Source organism: Spea bombifrons, chromosome 5 (assembly GCF_027358695.1).
Source record: "Spea bombifrons isolate aSpeBom1 chromosome 5, aSpeBom1.2.pri, whole genome shotgun sequence".
Taxonomy (NCBI): Eukaryota; Metazoa; Chordata; class Amphibia; order Anura; family Pelobatidae; genus Spea; species Spea bombifrons.
In genome coordinates this window covers 108,888,517-108,909,363 of record NC_071091.1, presented here as the reverse complement: position 1 = coordinate 108,909,363, position 20,847 = coordinate 108,888,517, and the positions used below count along the sequence as shown (strand labels likewise).

At 50.5% G+C, this 20,847-nt stretch overlaps 1 protein-coding gene across 2 annotated transcripts in view; it reads right to left on the bottom strand.

The window, feature by feature from the left end:
* Positions 1-18,696, bottom strand: part of ARHGAP39 (Rho GTPase activating protein 39) — a 53,591-nt gene extending 34,895 nt beyond the window's left edge. For both annotated transcript variants that reach the window (XM_053467524.1, XM_053467525.1), the window contains exons 1-2: positions 18,530-18,696; positions 7,388-7,822 (exon numbers count right to left, since the gene is read on the bottom strand). In XM_053467524.1, coding sequence (XP_053323499.1) covers positions 7,388-7,822; positions 18,530-18,540 — 446 coding nt within the window. In that variant the 5' untranslated portion in view covers positions 18,541-18,696. The remainder of the gene's footprint in view (positions 1-7,387; positions 7,823-18,529) is intronic.
* Positions 18,697-20,847: the final 2,151 nt, after the last annotated feature.

Sequence of the window (20,847 nt, the reverse complement as noted above, 5' to 3'; positions counted from 1 at the left end):
CGCAATTGGCCCGAAGTCATCGTTCATAAAAAAATAAAATAAAAAAAAAAGGGGGGAAATTTCCCTTCAGAAATGTCGCTGCCGAGGCAGACGCCCGACATCTTCGACAGGAAACGGCAGCGGGTCAGACGCCAGGACCCACCGGCCCAACATCATACCCCAGACGTACATAGCGTTAACACGATAAATTGTTCTTCCTTTTCCCTTTCGCGGTAATATAAAATCCCCCGTTACCCCCCCTGCTGCACTGTATGCGGGGGCCGCCATCTTGCTGCCCCGTCACAGGGTATAAATCACCCGTCGCCCTGAGGTATCTGTGATAATAGCGTTACGGAGGGACCTGCGCGGCTGGAAACAATCTCTAGCGCTAGAGCCTCATGCGCCGTCCGCTAAAACAACGCGGGGAGAGAACAGGAAGCGGCTTCCAACTTCCTGCTGAGGCTAACGGAGGGAGAGAACAGGAAGCGGCTTCCAACTTCCTGCTCGGGCTGACAGGGGGATTCTGATACAGTCTGCACTGGGGCATCATGGGAAACGGAGGGAAAGTCGCATGAAACGCCCTCACTCCGCCTCTGCTCTGCGGATGGGAATTTATCAAACTTACTGAAACGTAAACCCAACGCGACCAACTCATCAGCCAATAACGGGAAGCGAAAGTCCTATCCAATCACAGGACTGGTTCACGAATTAACCCCTGTGCGGCTGGAATGAACCGCACATCCCCGGCAAACCCATCTAACTGAGCCAAAGGAGCTGCGAGGGGACGCGCTGGTGAGGGAAGCCTCACCAGCGCATGCCGCAGACGCTCCCTTAAATCGGTGCATGTTGTGTGTCACGCGGCGCGCACGCTCGACCGTTCCCGGATAATAAAGGGGAGACGTGTGATAACGTGGTTATTCAACCCCCCCCCCCCACGTCACCTTCCCGCTCATCTGTCTCAGGGAGAGCTGCTGGAAATTTGCATAAAGGTTTGCGTGATCTGCATTCCGTGTCGCTGCCGACAGACTGCCTGAAACAGCTGAAAAAATCCATTCACACACAGCAGCTCCGCGAGCCCACCCCTACGGGGCGTCCAGTCACTTCTCTACTACCATCGGCATATACTGGCATATTCCCGGCAGCCGGCTGTCCTTTGAATGCTGGGATCAGATGAAGGGACTGATCCTCGACTATTACGATGATTTATTGTTTTATAAAGCGCCATCGACTACGACGCCGCTTCCCCCGGGACGCCTCGAAGAGCCTTAGACTAATAGACTGCGCTCACCGGGGGGATTAGGCAGAGCGGGGGTCCGGATTATTATCTATTGATCTATACATGGTGCTGGGGCTAGAGAAAAGACACCGGTCTGATCCAGACTTATTGCGTCAATCTGAATCACGGCTTCCAGGAACATCCCGTGACCCGGCAGACGGCTGGGGGCCGCGCTACACGTATGACGGGGGTCTTCACGCACAGTGTGGCCACACGCATGAAGTAATCCGGTAATATGATAGGAATCCTATGCCCGCGTTTAACCCCGCGTCTTCTCTGCTGAAATGGTTAATAGTCTTTATTTTGTTCTCCTTCCGTACTTTTATTGTTCTCCACAAAGTGGCCCCTCTGGATGAAGCGGTGGCCCCAGGATGCCGCGCTGAAAGCCCGGATAGGTGGCCCTGGGATGCCGCGCTGAAAGCCCGGATAGGTGGCCCTGGGATGCCGCGCTGGAACATGAAGCATCAGCCAATCATATGTACGCTAACAAAGCATCAGTGCTGAGACAGCATGCGTTTAATTGGCTGCTGCAACTCCCTCTGCGTTCTACTGAGCATGTGCAAGAAGCATACTGGGGTACACTTCCTGTTTCAGTAGAGGCAGCTGGGAGAGGAGTTAAACGAGGAAGTCTCATTTTCTAATGCCAGTAGATAAGGAATGCCGGCACCGTTTTGAATGCAGAGAAGCGTTCGGCGTTGCGAATGCAGAGAGCCCGATGACCGGGTTTTTCCGCCCCATGTTAATCCGCCATTCTTATTAGCGCTTGGGGAGGCCCCGGTAACGCACGTGGTTTTGCTTCACGCCTCTGTGATCGCTGCGGCTGCCGTCATCTCACGTAACAAAACACGATATTACAAATTAACTCCCGAACCCAGTGAACCTGCAGACGGCTAATTACCGGAGCGAAGGACTCGTTGGCCGCTCTAATAGCCGTCCGTACAGAGCGGGGGCCCCCCGGGGCCGATCCTTCTGCCAGTCAAACCGCCGGGTTAGGAGCGTCTTTAGAGAACCGGATTTCACATTAAAGACAGAAAGCATTGGCTGCTTCTCCATCGTTTATTGGCTACTTAAAGAGATCGGCTGCTTAGAGTCTCTGTGACCAGATCCTGGTTAATAAGACCCAGCCTTTCTATTCAGAGATCAGGGATCCAAATGAATGATCAAAAAGATCTTCTTCCAATGGACCGCAGAGGCTCTTCTGCTGGATTCTTGGCTTCCCAAAGGAGATAGGGGGCAAGATTTATCCGGGGTAGGAGGGCCCCGCAGGCCGGGGCCAGGGACGCAGCATTGTTCATTCCTTTCTCCAGTCTCCGTGATGAATAACCTCCGGCAGCCGCCCGGGAATCCCTCCGGGAGTTAAAGCAGCCGGCGCGTTGATTTTTGTCTCATGTCGCTAATTACCCCTCTGAATACCGCGTTCCGCCTTCCATCCGAATCCCCCCGATATACAGACGCCCCCCCCATGCGTTACACTCCACCTGCGGTGCACGGCACAAGGGCACGATCTGCTAAATCCGCGGCCGGCGGCAGCTCCATTACTTTTACAGCTTCATTAGCGGAACGTTTCCTAATCGCGGCCCCCGAGGGACCAACCTTATCAATCAAGGACTGGAATGAAGCCGTACTAAACAGACATGCGCGGTCTGTCTGCCCCAGCCGTGCAGCCGGTACAAATTACCCCACCGGGGCTCGTCTCGAGACAACATTACGCTCTAATCCAAAGTCTCCCCGCTCCCACCGCATGCCGCGTGCCGGTCACAGAGGAGCAGCGCCGCTCTCACCTTAAATATTCTAAGCAGCAGTGCAGAGAGCGGCAACAGCGAGAGACCGACTGATATCAGTGAGAGAGAGAGCGAGCGTGTGAAAGCGAGAGAGAGAGCGAGCGCGAAAGCGAGAGAGAGAGCGAGCGTGAAAGCGAGAGTGAGAGAGAGAGCGCGAGCGCGTGAAAGCGAGAGAGAGAGCGAGCGTGAAAGCGAGACAGAGAGCGAGCGTGAAAGAGAAAGAGAGATCGAGCGTGAAAGAGAAAGAGAGCGAGCGTGAAAGAGAAAGAGAGCGAGCGTGAAAGAGAAAGAGAGCGAGCGTGAAAGAGAACGTGAAAGAGAAAGAGAGCGTGAAAGAGAGCGAGCGTGAAAGAGAGCGAGCGTGAGAGAGAGAGCGAGCGTGAGAGAGAGAGAGCGAGCGTGAGAGAGAGAGAGCGAGCGAGCGTGAGAGAGAGAGAGAGAGCGAGCGTGAGAGAGAGAGAGAGAGCGAGCGTGAGAGAGAGAGAGAGAGAGAGAGCGAGCGTCAAAGAGAGAGAGAGCGAGCGTGAGAGAGAGAGAGCGAGCGTGAGAGAGAGAGAGAGCGAGCGTGAGAGAGAGAGAGAGAGCGAGCGAGCGTGAAAGCGAGACAGAGAGCGAGCGTGAAAGAGAAAGAGAGATCGAGCGTGAAAGAGAAAGAGCGAGCGTGAAAGAGAAAGAGCGAGCGTGAAAGAGAAAGAGAGCGAGCGTGAAAGAGAGCGAGCGTGAAAGAGAACGTGAAAGAGAAAGAGAGCGTGAAAGAGAGCGAGCGTGAGAGAGAGAGAGAGAGAGCGAGCGTGAGAGAGAGAGCGAGCGTGAGAGAGAGAGCGAGCGTGAGAGAGAGAGAGCGAGCGTGAGAGAGAGAGAGCGAGCGTGAGAGAGAGAGAGCGAGCGTGAGAGAGAGAGAGAGCGCGAGCGTGAGAGAGAGAGCGAGCGTGAGAGAGAGAGCGCGAGCGTGAGAGAGAGAGAGAGCGAGCGTGAGAGAGAGCGAGCGTGAGAGAGAGAGAGAGCGAGCGTGAAAGAGAGAGAGAGAGAGCGAGCGTGAAAGAGAGAGAGAGAGCGAGCGTGAAAGAGAGAGAGAGAGCGAGCGTGAAAGAGAGAGAGAGAGAGCGAGCGTGAAAGAGAGAGAGAGAGCGTGAAAGAGAGAGAGAGAGCGAGCGTGAAAGAGAGAGAGAGAGCGAGCGTGAAAGAGAGAGAGAACGAGCGTGAAAGAGAGAGAGAGCGAGCGTGAAAGAGAGAGAGAGCGAGCGTGAAAGAGAGAGAGAGAGAGAGAGATGTGAGGCCGCGCCGGCCGAAGGTCTCCGTAACCTTGGAGAGAAGCGGCCGCTCCGACTAACGGCCAATAGACGGCAGAGCATCCAATTAAAGGGCCGGCGCGCGCTTCACGCTCGGGTGGTCTGCGGAGGGCGCATGAATAATTCAGCGGCCCCCGTCTCGGTTATTTGAAGCTCGGAGCTGTCAGGCTCTCCGTGACGCACCACGCATCGGACAAACCCCAAACCTCAATGATTAAGCCCGGGTTCGGTGAGCGGCCCTGCACGGCCCCCGGCACCACAACAACAACATAGAGGCAGGTAAACATCGCCATTATTCTTCCATGATGGGGCTAACAGGGTCTGTGGCGATGTACAAAGGAAGATAGAATAACGACAAAAAAAAAAAAAAAAGGGAAGCGTGCAGCGTCTCCCTCCGGCCCCATCCGGCCCCTGTTTCACCTGCTGTAAAGACTCAAACCTTAATCAGTCGTTGGTCTCGTCTTAGATTCAGGAGCCGTATGTCTACCCCATGCATGTTTAATACCCTCACTGTATTACCCTCTACCACCTCTGCTGGGAGGCTGTTCCCCTTTCCACCACCCAATCAGTAAAGTAAAAACACACAGAGCTGGATCATGTAGTCTGCCCCTGGCTTTCCACCATCGGGATCCGCGATTATCACAAACGGCATTGAGATGAGAAACGCGGCACCTTGTAGATTGTAACATCGCTGGGGCAGAGACCTCGTAACCGGCCGGTCATGTGATGCGCTACGCGTTAAGTCTTGTTTGTACAGCGCTGCAGACTATGTTGGCGATATATACATAATATATATAATTTGGACGTCTGCAATGCGTTACCAGCATCGCAGGGTAGAGGTTCAGAGCCCCCACTACCACAATAAACGTACGCGGCTCAAGGATCCGACGCGTTAACTCTCTGAGCGCCAGAGGCAAGGAATCTTGTTCATCTACGGCCAACAAACAGTTAAGACCCTGACGTTAAACGGACCGGGTGCCTTAGTGCATCGCAGAGGTCCCGGCGGCTCCGGCTCCGGGGTGAAGCTCGTCCGCCGAGGAGCGTCTGGGCAGCTTTAAAGCCCGATCGATATCGCCATGGAAACGCAGCGAGGAGAAAGAAGTGCTGAATATCTGAGCTGGAACTCTGCAGGAGCCGCAGCAGCGCATGTTCCCTGCGGTGGGGGCACGGCGAGGGTAACGGGTGCAGGGGGCAAAGCCAAGTACCCCGGACGGCGGTGCCACGCGATACACGGACTACCGGCTCCGCACCGGTTCTTATAGTTAGTTAATTAACGCTCCGAAGCCCCAACATCCCGCGCCGAGGAATAAACCCGATAACGGGGCCGTTAGGGGTATTACGGAGACTAACGGGGCAGAAGAACGAGGGGTCACAGCAGCCGCCGCTGGGAAGAAAGACTCGGTTAAAATAACCTCCGTGACATGAATGCCTTTTATTGATTTTTTTTATCCGGCTTTACGGGCAAATCCCTTAAACAGCGGATGTGAGGAGGATGGAATCCATCACTGGTTTCCATGACAACCAATAGCGTACGGAACCTGCCCGGCGTCGCCAAAATATGCTTTTATTGGGGTTTTTGTAACTTATAACAAATTTGGGGGGGGGATTTAAATAGAGAAAGGGATAAAGGACGGGAGGCAATTTATTACAAAGGAGGAGAAAAGTTACAAGAAGAGACCGGAATCTAACACTAGAGAGTCAGAGACTGAGAGGGTGGTAGATAAGTGGAACAGCCTCCCAGCAGAAGTGGTAGAGGGTAATACAGTGAGGGGATTAAACATGCATGGGATAGACATCCGGCTCCTGACTCTAAGACGAGACCAACGACTGATTAAGGTTTGAGTCTTTACAGCAGGAGAAACGGACGACTAGATGGGGGCCGGATGGGGCCGATCTGCCGGCGGGTTCTTATTTAACTTAGACTGTAAGCTCTTCAACCCAGAAGCCTCTTTATTGAAAATATTATTGTCCCCGCTGCTCCTCTTAGTCGCGGGCGAGCCGGGGGATAAGATAATGACGGTTCCGGTAGATGCTGAACGTGACGTCGGCCCCCGTCTTCCCTGTTCATTAAACAGACATGACCGGTATCGGCCCCCGGGACGCCTGCCATTAATGGAAGGATCTCGTTCCTGCCTCGCTCTCAGCCGCAAACCTCGCAGCCTCCTTTGGGGCAAGAATGCAAATAAAAGGCGAAAAAACGGAACAAAGTCACTAGCAGTGACAAGCGTCCCGATTCTCAGCAGACAGTCCCCTGGCTTCGGGCCTCGGTTTAGACTGAAGGCAAATCTTATTCCGAAAGCAGATTGTGTTTTGGGTTTAAATGAAGTAAAATATGGAGCTCCAAAAACCCCAGCGGCCGATTCTTTTACTCAATCCCTAAAATATCAAAGATACGAAAAGCAACAAAATCTGAACCGCAGCCCCCGGCCCCCAAATCCCCCCCCCCCGCGTTAATAAGCCGAATCCACGGTATCGTTACGGAGCGTTATAAAAACATTACAAACGGCCCTGAAACCTCACAGCGGATCTCCCGCCATTTTATTCCTCGGCTCAGATCAAAAATATGTTTTCAAAAAAATATATATATTTTTTTCTTTTTACCCCGGTTTTTTGCCCCATAATATAAAGTTTTCAGGCAGCTGCATATCAGCCGTTTGTATGATTCTCGCTCTGTTATCTGATCCCCGATCTACTAAACCCTCCGACTCCTTATCATACTGCCTGTGGGGGAGAATAGAACGGCTCAGTCTCAATCACCCAGCTGGACTAATGAAAGTCTGTGGAGCGACCATGAGCCACCGTATAGGGCAGCCGCTGTCACCGAGTGCTTTGTACCCCGTCCGAGGGCACGGTCACTGGGCATTTACCCCTGGGTTTGGGGGTGGCAGTCCCTGCCGTGTCACCCCACACCGGGGCAGGATGAAGGGCCGGACTCCTGCTGCCCGTCACACTAGGGCTTCCCCCGGGTAACATTCACACCCCGAACAACAGACTGATGGTAATTAACCCCTTAAGCTACAAGCTCTCCCCGGCACTGCGCGGCCCCCCGCTTTCTCCGTTACCTGTCCGACTCTTCCTTCACCACGAAGTAGGGGGCCGAGTGGCGGTTGGGCTTGGCCGGCTCGGCGCTCTTGTCTCCGGCGTCCGGCTCCTGCTCCAGGGACGAGCCGGTGCTGCCCTCGCGGCTGACGTTGCTGCCCCGTCCGGGGCTGTTCTCGGCCGAGGCCCGGGGCGACTCGGTGTTCTGCTTGAGCGTCTGCAGCTTGGCCAGCGGGATGATGTCGCAGTTCTGCGGCCGGTGCCACACGGTCCGCTGGGTGCTGGCGTTGTAGTAGTAGAAGCGCGACGTGTTCGGGTCAAACAGCTCCCACCACTGGTTCTCGTTGGTGCGCTTGATCCGCACGCCGGGAGGGGGGTCCCACACGCACTCCCCCGTGATCAGGTTGGCGTACATGCACTCGCGCGTGCGCGGCTCGATGATCTCCACCCATTCCAGCCTTTAATGAAAGAAAGAAAAAATTTCAGCATTCCCAGAAAAACGACTTCAGAAACGGAACTTTTTAGGAACCCAAATGAAATCTACAGAGGCGCTGAACGGTAATTTATCTGACGGAATGGAAGGAAGTGGGAGATTAATGGAACGGCCTCCCAGCAGAAGTGGTAGAGGCCAATACAGTGAGGGAATGGGACAAATCTTCCGGGTATTGTTAGACGCCAAAAAGCCAACTCTGGGCCGCCGGCACAGTGCGCGGTATACACGTCGCGCAGGCTCACACCACGGACTCTGCCAGCGATATATATATAAATGGAATGTAAACGGTTAAACCGCATGAGAACTCAAGTAACGCCGCTTCCTATAAACGGTGGCCGCTCCGGATACAATAACCACAGCGAGGTCCGGCCTCTCCAGGCCACGGCAGGTTTAAAGCCGTGTTACACGTTACACGTGTGTGCACCGTATACACATAATACTTAACACCCCCTAGAACACCCCCTAAATTCTGCGGCCAGACAGGCGCCGTCCCATTGGCTTTACCCACCGTGCCGGCTGAAAGCGATGAGGGTAGCAGTCCGGTGAAGGCTGTTCCCACGTTACCGATAAACGCCGAGAGCCCGACTGGCGGCCGGCGCATTACCCGGCTGGCGGCCGACGCATTACCCGGCTGGCGGCCGACGCATTACCCGGCTGGCGGCCGGCGCATTACCCGGCTGGCGGCCGGCGCATTACCCGGCTGCCCGTCACGCGGTCCTTTAACGCACCTCGCCGCGGACCGATTACCTGCGTGGCTAACGATCCACTTAGCGCGTTACCTTCCCGCTCGTTAAAAGCTTGCAAACGCAATCAATAGCACCACTTAGCAAAACGGCGACTCATCGGTCACACCGGAGGGGGGCCGCGACCCCCGGGACAATACCCCACAGTGTCAGTAACCGCGCATGCGCCCTCCTCCAGCGAACGCACTCAGCTGGGCCAACAGGGCGGCAAACTGGGAGGTCTGGGACCCTCGGAGCCCTGCAGAGCATTTCACACAGAAACCCCCCGCAGGGGGAGGCTAGGGGGCTTCACTTCTACTAACCCTGGATCAGTCGTAACATGTATAATGATATGAAGTCATACAAACGATGTCATTTGAAGCTGCGGATCAGGAAAACGTTGCGCATGTCAGAGCCGGGGGACCCCCCCCTCTTCTGTCTGAACGTATCGAGAAGATTAAAAAAAACCCTGCCCGGCACTCAGGGGGTTAACAAGAGAGGCAATTTCGGGATTTAGGAGGAAGCCGGGGCAGTTTGGGCGGATGGAAAATAATCCCTGCGCATGCACGGCCGGCCGTTAAAGGGTCCGGCGGAGGCGGATGAGCCGCAGTAATCGCTGGGATTAGCCCCGCATTATCCCCGAACAAAAAGCTGCAGGAAACGGGGACAAAGTACAAAGAATTAGCTTTTTACTTTATTTTCTTACAGACGCCCTCTGGGAAAATCCTCGGTAATTACCAGTAAAATCTCCTACAGTAAGAACACGTTAAAGGCCTGCGCCGCGCATGCGCACCCCCCCCCCGCAGAGACCCGCTTACTCCGGTGCGTCCGACGCAAAGAACGCATCTACATGACCCAGCGAGCCGCGCAGCACCGCGTACCCCAAAACGAATCCTTTACCCAACGTCTCTTTCAATGGCCGCAACCAAAGGGGAGGAATAACCCAGCGGATCCCGAGAACAGGACGTTTTTTTTTCTAGTATACATCCAATGCGAAGAACAGAGAACAGAGGCGCTGATCCACAACGATCGCCATCTTCTGATCCGCAGCCTCTTCCCTCCCAGACCGAAGCACAGACACCCCCCCCCACACCCACCCGCTGGTCTTCAAGGGAAAGTGGCGGCCAAAAGCCAGAGCCCGCTGCCCCCCCCCCACTAAAACCGATACCGAGTCCTCGGGGTCCCAGTCCCAGTGTGGCGCTTGGTGGCCCCGGGCACGAAACTCACCGGAAACCAAACAAATCCGAAGGGTGCTCAGGAGATCCGCGATGGCGTTCCCGGCTCCGGCCGCACGGCCGCCAATCAAACTAAAACGACCTATCGCCTGCCATAAAACCCGGATCCAGAACAGGGGGAATAAGAGTGCAGGTGAGGGTCCGGGGTGGAATAAGAGTGCAGGTGAGGGTCCGGGGTGCAAAAAGGAGAGCGAGCGCCCCGGCGGACCAAACCAAGGGACACTCACGGCAACACCTCGGACTTCCGGGATTATACGCATACACACAGACCAGCGCCATGTCAGATTCCTCCAAATGTTAAGGAGGCGCAGTCACATGGCCAAACAGAAGCCTCTGATTTGCTGAGGCTGAGATCATGATTCGGTGCTCTAGTGATTATATCCACCCAACCTGAGCCCCTGGGTTTCGGCCCAGAATTTTCATTTCTGTGCATCCCTAATTATTATAAAATGGGTAGTCGCCCTTTATATCAACCGCAAACCCACATCGCAAACCCACGCGCCCGCCCCCATCCGCCAAACCCACGCGCCCGCCCCCATCCGCCAAACCCACGCGCCCGCCCCCATCCGCCAAACCCGCGCGCCCGCCCCCATCCGCCAAACCCACGCGCCCGCCCCCATCGCAAGTGCCTGCCCACCAAACCCACGCGCTCCCCCAAACAACGCAAAACCACGCGCCCGCCCACAACGCAAACCCACACGCCCGCCCCCATCGCAAACCCACGCGCCCGCCCACATCGCTAGTGCCGGCCCACATCGCAAACCCACGCGCCCGCCCACATCGCAAGTGCCGGCCCACCAAACCCACGCGCCTGCCCCCATCGCAAACCCACGCGCTCGGCCACTTGTTGTCCGTTGTCTTTGTGTGGATAGCGCTAGAGTGTTTACATGCACCTTCCCCGCACATGCGCAGCTGTAATAAGGTGAAGTCTCAGCCTCTGATCTATTTTATTCTTCTCGTCTTCATTCAATGCCAAAGGCCTCGCTCGCAGGTTTCCATGGCAACCTCCAGTCTCATACAACACGTACTAGAGAAAGGCGTAGTATTTACATACATAGGGAATAGTGGCGCGCACGTGCGATCACGCTAACGCTCTGCACTCACGCTAACGCTCTGCGCTCCGCTATGGCAGAGACAGCCTTTGGGCTAAAAGCTCCTTTGATTTAATTAGCGAGACGTTTGGGTAACAGAACCCGAGACACGCGGATAACACAGAAAACACGCAATGAACGGCACCAAAACAGCGCCTCTTCCAGAACACGGCTGTAAATAATTCAGAGCCAACATACAATGTACCGCGCGGCGGCTAATGTATCAGGAAACGGGCCTGCTGCTGCGCATGGTGATCACGGCACAGGGGCGAAGCTTCAGAGAAAAAACAGCAAACAGACCGTAAACTCAGCCCGATCTCCAGCTCACCCGCAGGGTTAAATGCAAAACCCCATGGCGTCGCCAGCCGTTGAAGGGGTTAATGTCGATTTTAATATCGTCAGACGTCGCTTCGCATGTATCACCGCTACAGCATCTGTTGGCGATCCGTTATTAAAATATATTATATATCATAACGCGTAATGCGACTGCTTAAAGTGCAGACGAGAAAATTGCCTGGCGCGTTAATATACACTGTATGGCTATAGACTTGGTGCTGATAGCCCGGGAACAGCTCCTTTACCAGCTTCTTCTATATGTTATACTCAGGTCCGTATAACTAATCCCGTCCCTATAACCCGTTATATCCTGTGTATTCCTCATATTATATATTATATACTCTCCCCCCGTATAACTAATCCCGTCCTTATAACCCGTTATATCCTGTATATTCCTCATATTATATATTATATACTCTCCCCCCATATAACTAATCCCGTCCTTATAACCCGTTATATCCCTGTATATTCCTCATATTATATACTCTCCCCCCGTATAACTAATCCCGTCCTTATAACCCGTTATATCCTGTATATTCCTCATATTATATATTATATACTCTCCTACCCGTATAACTAATACCGTTCCTATAACTCATTCTATCCCTGTATATTCCTCATATTATATATTATATACTCTCCCCCGTATAACTAATCCCGTCCTTATAACCCGTTATATCCCTGTATATTCCTCATATTATATATTATATACTCAGGTCCGTATAACTAATCCCGTCCCTATAACCCGTTATATCCTGTATATTCCTCATATTATATATTATATACTCTCCGGCCGTATAACTAATCCCGTCCTTATAACCCGTTATATCCCTGTATATGCCTCATATTATATATTATATACTCTCCGGCCGTATAACTAATCCCGTCCTTATAACCCGTTATATCCCTGTATATTCCTCATATTATATATTATATACTCTCCCCCCCCGCATAACTAATCCCGTCCCTATAACCCGTTATATCCTGTATATTCCTCATATTATATATTATATACTCTCCCCCCCCGTATAACTAATCCCGTCCTTATAACCCGTTATATCCCTGTATATTCCTCATATTATATATTATATACTCTCCCCCCCGTATAACTAATCCCGTCCTTATAACCCATTATATCCCTGTATATTCCTCATATTATATATTATATACTCTCCGGCCGTATAACTAATCCCGTCCTTATAACCCGTTATATCCTGTATATTCCTCATATTATATATTATATACTCTCCCCCAGTATAACTAATCCCGTCCTTATAACCCGTTATATCCCTGTATATTCCTCATTTATATATTATATACTCTCCCCCCGTATAACTAATCCCGTCCTTATAACCCGTTATATCCTGTGTATTCCTCATATTATATATTATATACTCTCCGGCCGTATAACTAATCCCGTCCTTATAACCCGTTATATCCCTGTATATTCCTCATATTATATATTATATACTCTCCCCCCCCGTATAACTCATCCCGTCCTTATAACCCGTTATATCCTGTATATTCCTCATATTATATATTATATACTCTCCGGCCGTATAACTAATCCCGTCCTTATAACCCGTTATATCCCTGTATATTCCTCATATTATATATTATATACTCTCCCCCGTATAACTAATCCCGTCCTTATAACCCGTTATATCCCTGTATATTCCTCATATTATATATTATATACTCTCCGGCCGTATAACTAATCCCGTCCTTATAACCCGTTATATCCTGTATATTCCTCATATTATATATTATATACTCTCCCCCCCGTATAACTAATCCCATCCTTATAACCCGTTATATCCTGTATATTCCTCATATTATATATTATATACTCTCCGGCCATATAACTAATCCCGTCCTTATAACCCGTTATATCCTGTATATTCCTCATATTATATATTATATACTCTCCCCCCGTATAACTAATCCCGTCCTTATAACCCGTTATATCCTGTATATTCCTCATATTATATATTATATACTCTCCCCCCGTATAACTAATCCCGTCCTTATAACCTGTTATATCCTGTATATTCCTCATATTATATATTATATACTCTCCGGCCCATATAACTAATCCCATCCTTATAGCCCGTTATATCCTGTATATTCCTCATATTATATATTATATACTCTCCCCCGTATAACTAATCCCGTCCTTATAACCCGTTATATCCTGTATATTCCTCATATTATATATTATATACTCTCCGGCCCATATAACTAATCCCATCCTTATAGCCCGTTATATCCTGTATATTCCTCATATTATATATTATATACTCTCCCCCGTATAACTAATCCCGTCCTTATAACCCGTTATATCCTGTATATTCCTCATATTATATATTATATACTCTCCCCCGTATAACTAATCCCGTCCTTATAACCCGTTATATCCTGTATATTCCTCATATTATATATTATATACTCTCCGGCCCGTATAACTAATCCCGTCCTTATAACCCGTTATATCCTGTATATTCCTCATATTATATATTATATACTCTCCCCCCCGTATAACTAATCCCGTCCTTATAACCCGTTATATCCCTGTATATTCCTCATATTATATATTATATACTCTCCCCCCCGTATAACTAATCCCGTCCTTATAACCCGTTATATCCCTGCATATTCCTCATATTATATATTATATACTCTCCCCCCCGTATAACTAATCCCGTCCTTATAACCCGTTATATCCCTGTATATTCCTCATATTATATATTATATACTCTCCGGCCGTATAACTAATCCCATCCTTATAACCCGTTATATCCTGTATATTCCTCATATTATATATTATATACTCTCCGGCCCGTATAACTAATCCCGTCCTTATAACCCGTTATATCCCTGTATATTCCTCATATTATATATTATATACTCTCCCCGTATAACTAATCCCGTCCTTATAACCCGTTATATTCTGTATATTCCTCATATTATATATTATATACTCTCCGACCGTATAACTAATCCCGTCCTTATAACCCGTTATATCCTGTATATTCCTCATATTATATATTATATACTCTCCGGCGGTATAACTAATCCCATCCTTATAACCCGTTATATCCCTGTATATTCCTCATATTATATATTATATACTCTCCGGCCGTATAACTAATCCCGTCCTTATAACCCGTTATATCCTGTATATTCCTCATATTATATATTATATACTCCCCGGCGGTATAAATTTTTCACATACAGATGACAGCCTTTTATAAATAAATGAATTGTGCTTTTTGTTTTAATAATCAGCAGGGGCAGAGCTGAGAGCGATAGAATTTCCAGCGGGGCGTCAGGACTGGCATCTAAAATAGGAGGCCGTGGGCGCTGCCAGCCGCTGATTAGGTTGTTCGGAATACGCGCCACATACTGCCAAGAACAGCTTCATAGAACTCAGAGGCTCACAAATGGTGACGCGGCTACGGATGCGGGATTTGCCATAAAACAGGCATCAAAGAAGAGAATGGGCAGCCCCCCCCCGCCACGACCGAGTACCCCAGGTTAGGCGAGTCCCGTGCACTCCGGACGCGGGTGAATCTCTTACCGAGGAGATGAATTAGCGGGACTGCCCTGCGCTGTAACCCAATGAGACGCCATTCATGAGACGCGTGTGGGGCAACTGACATATGGTGATAATAGGTTCAGACTGGCATGAAAGGGTTAAAGAGGGTGATTATACTCCCCTGTATCTGCCCCATAGAGGGTTTAGGGTGACACAAAGTATCAATCAGAAGTCTCTTCTCACAGGACAGGGCAACTACCCATCAGCACAGAGACGATCGGAGGGCTATTCACTAAAGCGAGGGGAGAGAGGGGGCGATTATACGGAACCAACGACTCCAACGATCAGGACAGACGGACGGAACGCAATATATTCAGCGTGGGGGAGAGAAGAGAGAGACGGGGAGAGAAGAGAGAGAGAGAGAGAGAGACGGGCAGAGAAGAGAGAGAGAGAGAGACAGCAGAGAAGAGAGAGAGAGGCGGGCAGAGAAGAGAGAGAGAGAGAGACGGGCAGAGAAGAGAGAGAGAGAGAGACGGGCAGAGAAGAGAGAGAGAGACGGGCAGAGAAGAGAGAGAGAGAGAGAGAGACGGGCAGAGAAGAGAGAGAGAGAGAGACGGGCAGAGAAGAGAGAGAGAGAGAGACGGGCAGAGAAGAGAGAGAGAGAGAGACGAGCAGAGAAGAGAGAGAGAGAGACGGGCAGAGAAGAGAGAGAGAGAGAGACGGGCAGAGAAGAGAGAGAGAGACGGGCAGAGAAGAGAGAGAGAGAGAGACGGGCAGAGAAGAAAGAGAGAGACAGGCAGAGAAGAGAGAGAGAGAGAGAGAGAGAGAGAGAGAGAGAGAGGGAGGGAGACGAGCAGAGAAGAGAGAGAGAGACGGGCAGAGAGAGAGAGAGAGAGAGAGAGAGACGGGCAGAGAAGAGAGAGAGAGAGAGACGGGCAGAGAAGAGAGAGAGACGGGCAGAGAAGAAAGAGAGAGAGAGAGAGAGAGAGGGAGACGAGCAGAGAAGAGAGAGAGAGAGAGAGATGGGCAGAGAAGAGAGAGAGAGAGAGAGATGGGCAGAGAAGAGAGAGAGACGGGCAGAGAAGAGAGAGAGAGAGACGGGCAGAGAAGGGAGAGAGAGAGACGGGCAGAGAAGGGAGAGAGAGAGACGGGCAGAGAAGAGAGAGGGGATTCGTATTTAAGAAAGATAAGGAGGGAAGTTTATTGGAGGAGGAGGAGGGCGCTGGTTTCCTTGGGACAGCTGACACTGCAGCACCCGCTGCTTCCTGCGCACAGATGGGCCGCCGGCGATCGCATGCATCCAACACAGCGCATGCATCATGCAAGAACCAGGTGAGCGCATGAAACACGGCCGGCCACGGGGCGACGAAGAGCCACACGCGACGCCTCGCTCCTTCCGGACAGCAGACGGGTGTACAGGTGACATGCAACACGCATCTCTCCCACACGCGTAGCCCCTTCCGTGGCAGATGGGCGCAGCAGTGCGTGGAACGTCCGCAGATTCGCTGCATCGTTAGACCAACACCCCGCCGCTTCCGCCACAAACCCTTCATTCCCAAAATACCCCAAGAGAGGCAACAAAAGCCCCCAGCCACGGACTGCCGCACAGGCAGGGATGGCCCGACCCCGGAAACACGCCGTTACACGCCACCTGCTGCATACTAGCCATGCCGCTCTATGTGCCACTGGAAAGGGTTAACAAAAAACATGCACAGCAGCGCTGCAGCTGCTGCTTTACAGAGAGGCCGCTGCTTTACAGAGAGGCCGCGTGACGATACGGCACCGCGCATGGATGCTGTGAATGCAGAGCGGATTCCGGCACGCGGGGGGGGGCAGGAAGCTGCGCTCGTTTAATGCGTCCGTCTGAAGGCGCAGAACCTGCTGCAGCGACTTCGCCTGTTAACCCCCTCAGGGCCACAGCAATGTCTTGGGTATCCTTCTGGAATGTAAAGGGTGCCGCACCTGCACCTACCCTCATTGGCTGAGCGACCCCAACAATCTGCACAGGGGCCGTGAATGGTGGAGCGGGGGCCTTGCGGCGGCGTGAATGGCGGAACGGGGGGACCCAAATCACAAACTAGGGCCCCGGCCCGCGCCAAACACGGAGCTTCCCTACCGCACACGGCTTTACCCCAAACCCCCCCAACTGCCCCACATGGGGCTATAAATAGCTCAGCCGGCAGCTGCCGGGATAAGAAGAAACTGCCTGGAATAGAGAGCCGGGCGGCTGTGAACACGCCTGTATATTTACACACGTAACACACATACATCGCAAATATTTTCATACAGACACCTGGCGGTGCGCAACACGGAGATAAACACACCTACACGCTGCAAACACGCGTGTAACAGACCGCCGGCGACCATCGCCCATCACACGCCAGAGAATTCCAAAATATGTCACAGCCACGTACAAGTGACCCAGCGTAACCCTTTCCTCCCCGCACGCGCGGCTATAAATTCACCCTTCCGCCTAACGGGGCTCCTGCACCCTGCGGGGCTCCTGCACCGCCGCCCCGGGGCATCTGGCGTCATCCGGCTGCTCAGAGGCAGATTTCAGGGGCAGTTCATTTCCTAAAGGCACCTGTTGCTGGGTATCTTTTGGACGCCGATACCCCACTCTACCCCTCATTAACCCATTCCTGGAGGATGATGGTTATATGTCATTAACCCATTCCATGCCATACACACAATGCTTTCTATTAACCCTACCCTCCCCACACGAGGACACACCTGTCTATTAACCCGTTCATCCTCATGCAGCACCTGTTAACCGTTAACCATTTAGCTCCTGCACGTAGGAGGACATCCCCTGTGGAAAGCCATGGCGGTTTATTAACCCCGTGTCATTCAGGGCCTGATTGGCACATGATGCGTTATGACAAATTACAGCTAAATGCGATTGAACATGCGCAATGGATGCTCGGGTACCACTAATTAACCCCTTCCTCATCATACACAGGATGCACTGGGAACTGTTCATTAACCCCTTTCTCCTCACACACAAGACACAGGAATAGCACACATTAACCCCTTCTTCCTCATACATAGGAATGGGTTAATGAGAGACACCTATGCTTCAGTACTGCCGATTAACTCCTTCCTCCTCAGACACAGGACCCTCAGGTAACCCCTTCCTCGTAACATATGGGATGCTCAGGTACCACTCATTAACCCTTTGAAGATCATACACAGAATACTTGGGCACCGTTTATTAACCTCTTCTGCAAAGCACAATGCACGCTGACATCCTGCACGTTAACCCCTTCATCCTCATATACAAGATGCTTTGGTACCCCTCATTAACCCCTTCCTCCTCATATACAGGATGCTTGGGTAACCCTCATTAACCCCTTCCTCCTCACATACAGGATGCTTGGGTACCTCTCATTAACCCCTTCCTCCTCACATACAGGATGCTTGGGTACACCTCATTAACCCCTTCCTCCTCACATACAATAGGTCACGGCATTAACTCCTTCCTTGCAGGATGTGTCTGTACCCCATGATGCTCCTGCCATTGACTTGCTCCTCTCTTAGAAGCACCTGGAATTTGCCCCTCCCAGGGACGCTCCTATCACAAACCCCCCGACTCTCTCCAGATTACCCCTTTTATTAACCTCCCCACGGTAGGATACACCTCAGTAACCCCCTCCACCCCAGGATTCTCCGGTCATTAACCCCCTCCCAGGATGCACCTCATATTAACCCTCCCCTCCTCAGCACGCTCCCAGGGATGCTCTCCGTTACCTCTCCGCCATCTTCCCGGCCTCCGGTCGCGTGTCCGCCGATCGTGCGGTGCCCTTGGCCGGGGCCCCGGGACTGTGAGGCTGCCTAGCTGAGCCCGTGCAGGGCGGCCCGGCCGGCGGAGGATGCCATGAGGCGGCTGCGGTTCGGGGAGGAGGCTGCGCGGCTCCCTCTGCGTGTGTCTGGCACTCCGCGGGGACGCGCCCGCTCCACCTGCCACAGGGCTGCGAAGCGCGCCCCCGATCTCCATGCCGTGCGGGAACGCGCTGTTGCCCCGGCAGCAGGTGCAGGGAAGGGCTTCTGTGTAGAATACTATTATTTAATGATGATATATCGCCATCATATTCCGCAGCGCTGTACAATGTGTTATTATTATTTATATATCGCCGTCATACTCCGCAGCGCTGTACAATGTGTGTTATTATTATTATTTATATATCGCCATCATATTCCGCAGCGCTGAACAATGTGTTATTATTATTTATATATCGCCGTCATACTCCGCAGCGCTGTACAATGTGTTATTAATATTTATATATCGCCATCATATTCCGCAGCGCTGTACAATATGTTATTATTATTTATATATCGCCATCATACTCCGCAGCGCTGTACAATGTGTGTTATTATTATTTATATATCGCCGTCATACTCCGCAGCGCTGTACAATGTGTTATTATTATTATTTATATATCGCCGTCATACTCCGCAGCGCTGTACAATGTGTTATTATTATTTATATATCGCCGTCATACTCCGCAGCGCTGTACAATGTGTGTTATTATTATTTATATATCGCCGTCATACTCCGCAGCGCTGTACAATGTGTGTTATTATTATTTATATATCACCATCATACTCCGCAGCGCTGTACAATGTGTGTTATTATTATTTATATATCGCCGTCATACTCTGCAGCGCTGTACAATGTGTGTTATTATTATTTATATATCGCCATCATATTCCGCATGCGCTGTACAATGTGTGTTGTTATTATTTATATATCGCCATCATATTCCGCAGCGCTGTACAATGTGTGTTATTATTATTTATATATCGCCGTCATACTCCGCAGCGCTGTACAATGTGTGTTATTATTATTTATATATCACCGTCATACTCCGCAGCGCTGTACAATGTGTGTTATTATTATTTATATATCGCCGTCATACTCCGCAGCGCTGTACAATGTGTTATTATTATTATTTATATATCGCCGTCATACTCCGCAGCGCTGTACAATGTGTTATTATTATTATGTATATATCGCCGTCATACTCCGCAGCGCTGTACAATGTGTGTTATTATTATTATTTATATATCGCCATCATATTCCGCAGCGCTGTACAATGTGTGTTATTATTATTTATATATCGCCATCATATTCCGCAGCGCTGTACAATGTGTGTTATTATTATTTATATATCGCCATCATATTCCGCAGCGCTGTACAATGTGTTATTATTATTTATATATCGCCATCATATTCCGCAGCGCTGTACAATGTGTGTTATTATTATTTATATATCGCCGTCATACTCCGCAGCGCTGTACAATGTGTGTTATTATTATTTATATATCGCTGTCATACTCCGCAGCGCTGTACAATGTGTGTTATTATTATTTATATATCGCCATCATATTCCGCAGCGCTGTACAATGTGTTATTATTATTTATATATCGCCATCATATTCCGCAGCGCTGTACAATGTGTTATTATTATTTATATATCGCCATCATACTCCGCAGCGATGTACAATGTGTGTTATTATTATTTATATATCGCCGTCATATTCTGCAGCGCTGTACAATGTGTGTTATTATTATTTATATATCGCCGTCATACTCCACAGCGCTGTACAATGTGTTATTATTATTATTTATATATCGCCGTCATACTCCGCAGCGCTGTACAATGTGTTATTATTATTATTTATATATCGCCGTCATACTCCGCAGCGCTGTACAATGTGTGTTATTATTATTTATATATCGCCCTCATACTCCGCAGCGCTGTACAATGTGTTATTATTATTTATATATCGCCGTCATACTCCGCAGCGCTGTACAATGTGTGTTATTATTATTTATATATCGGCGTCATACTCCCCAGCGCTGTACAATGTGTGTTATTATTATTTATATATCGCCGTCATACTCCGCAGCGCTGTACAATGTGTGTTATTATTATTTATATATCGCCGTCATACTCCGCAGTGCTGTACAATGTGTGTTATTATTATTATTTATATATCGCCGTCATACTCCGCAGCGCTGTACAATGTGTGTTATTATTATTTATATATCGCCGTCATACTCC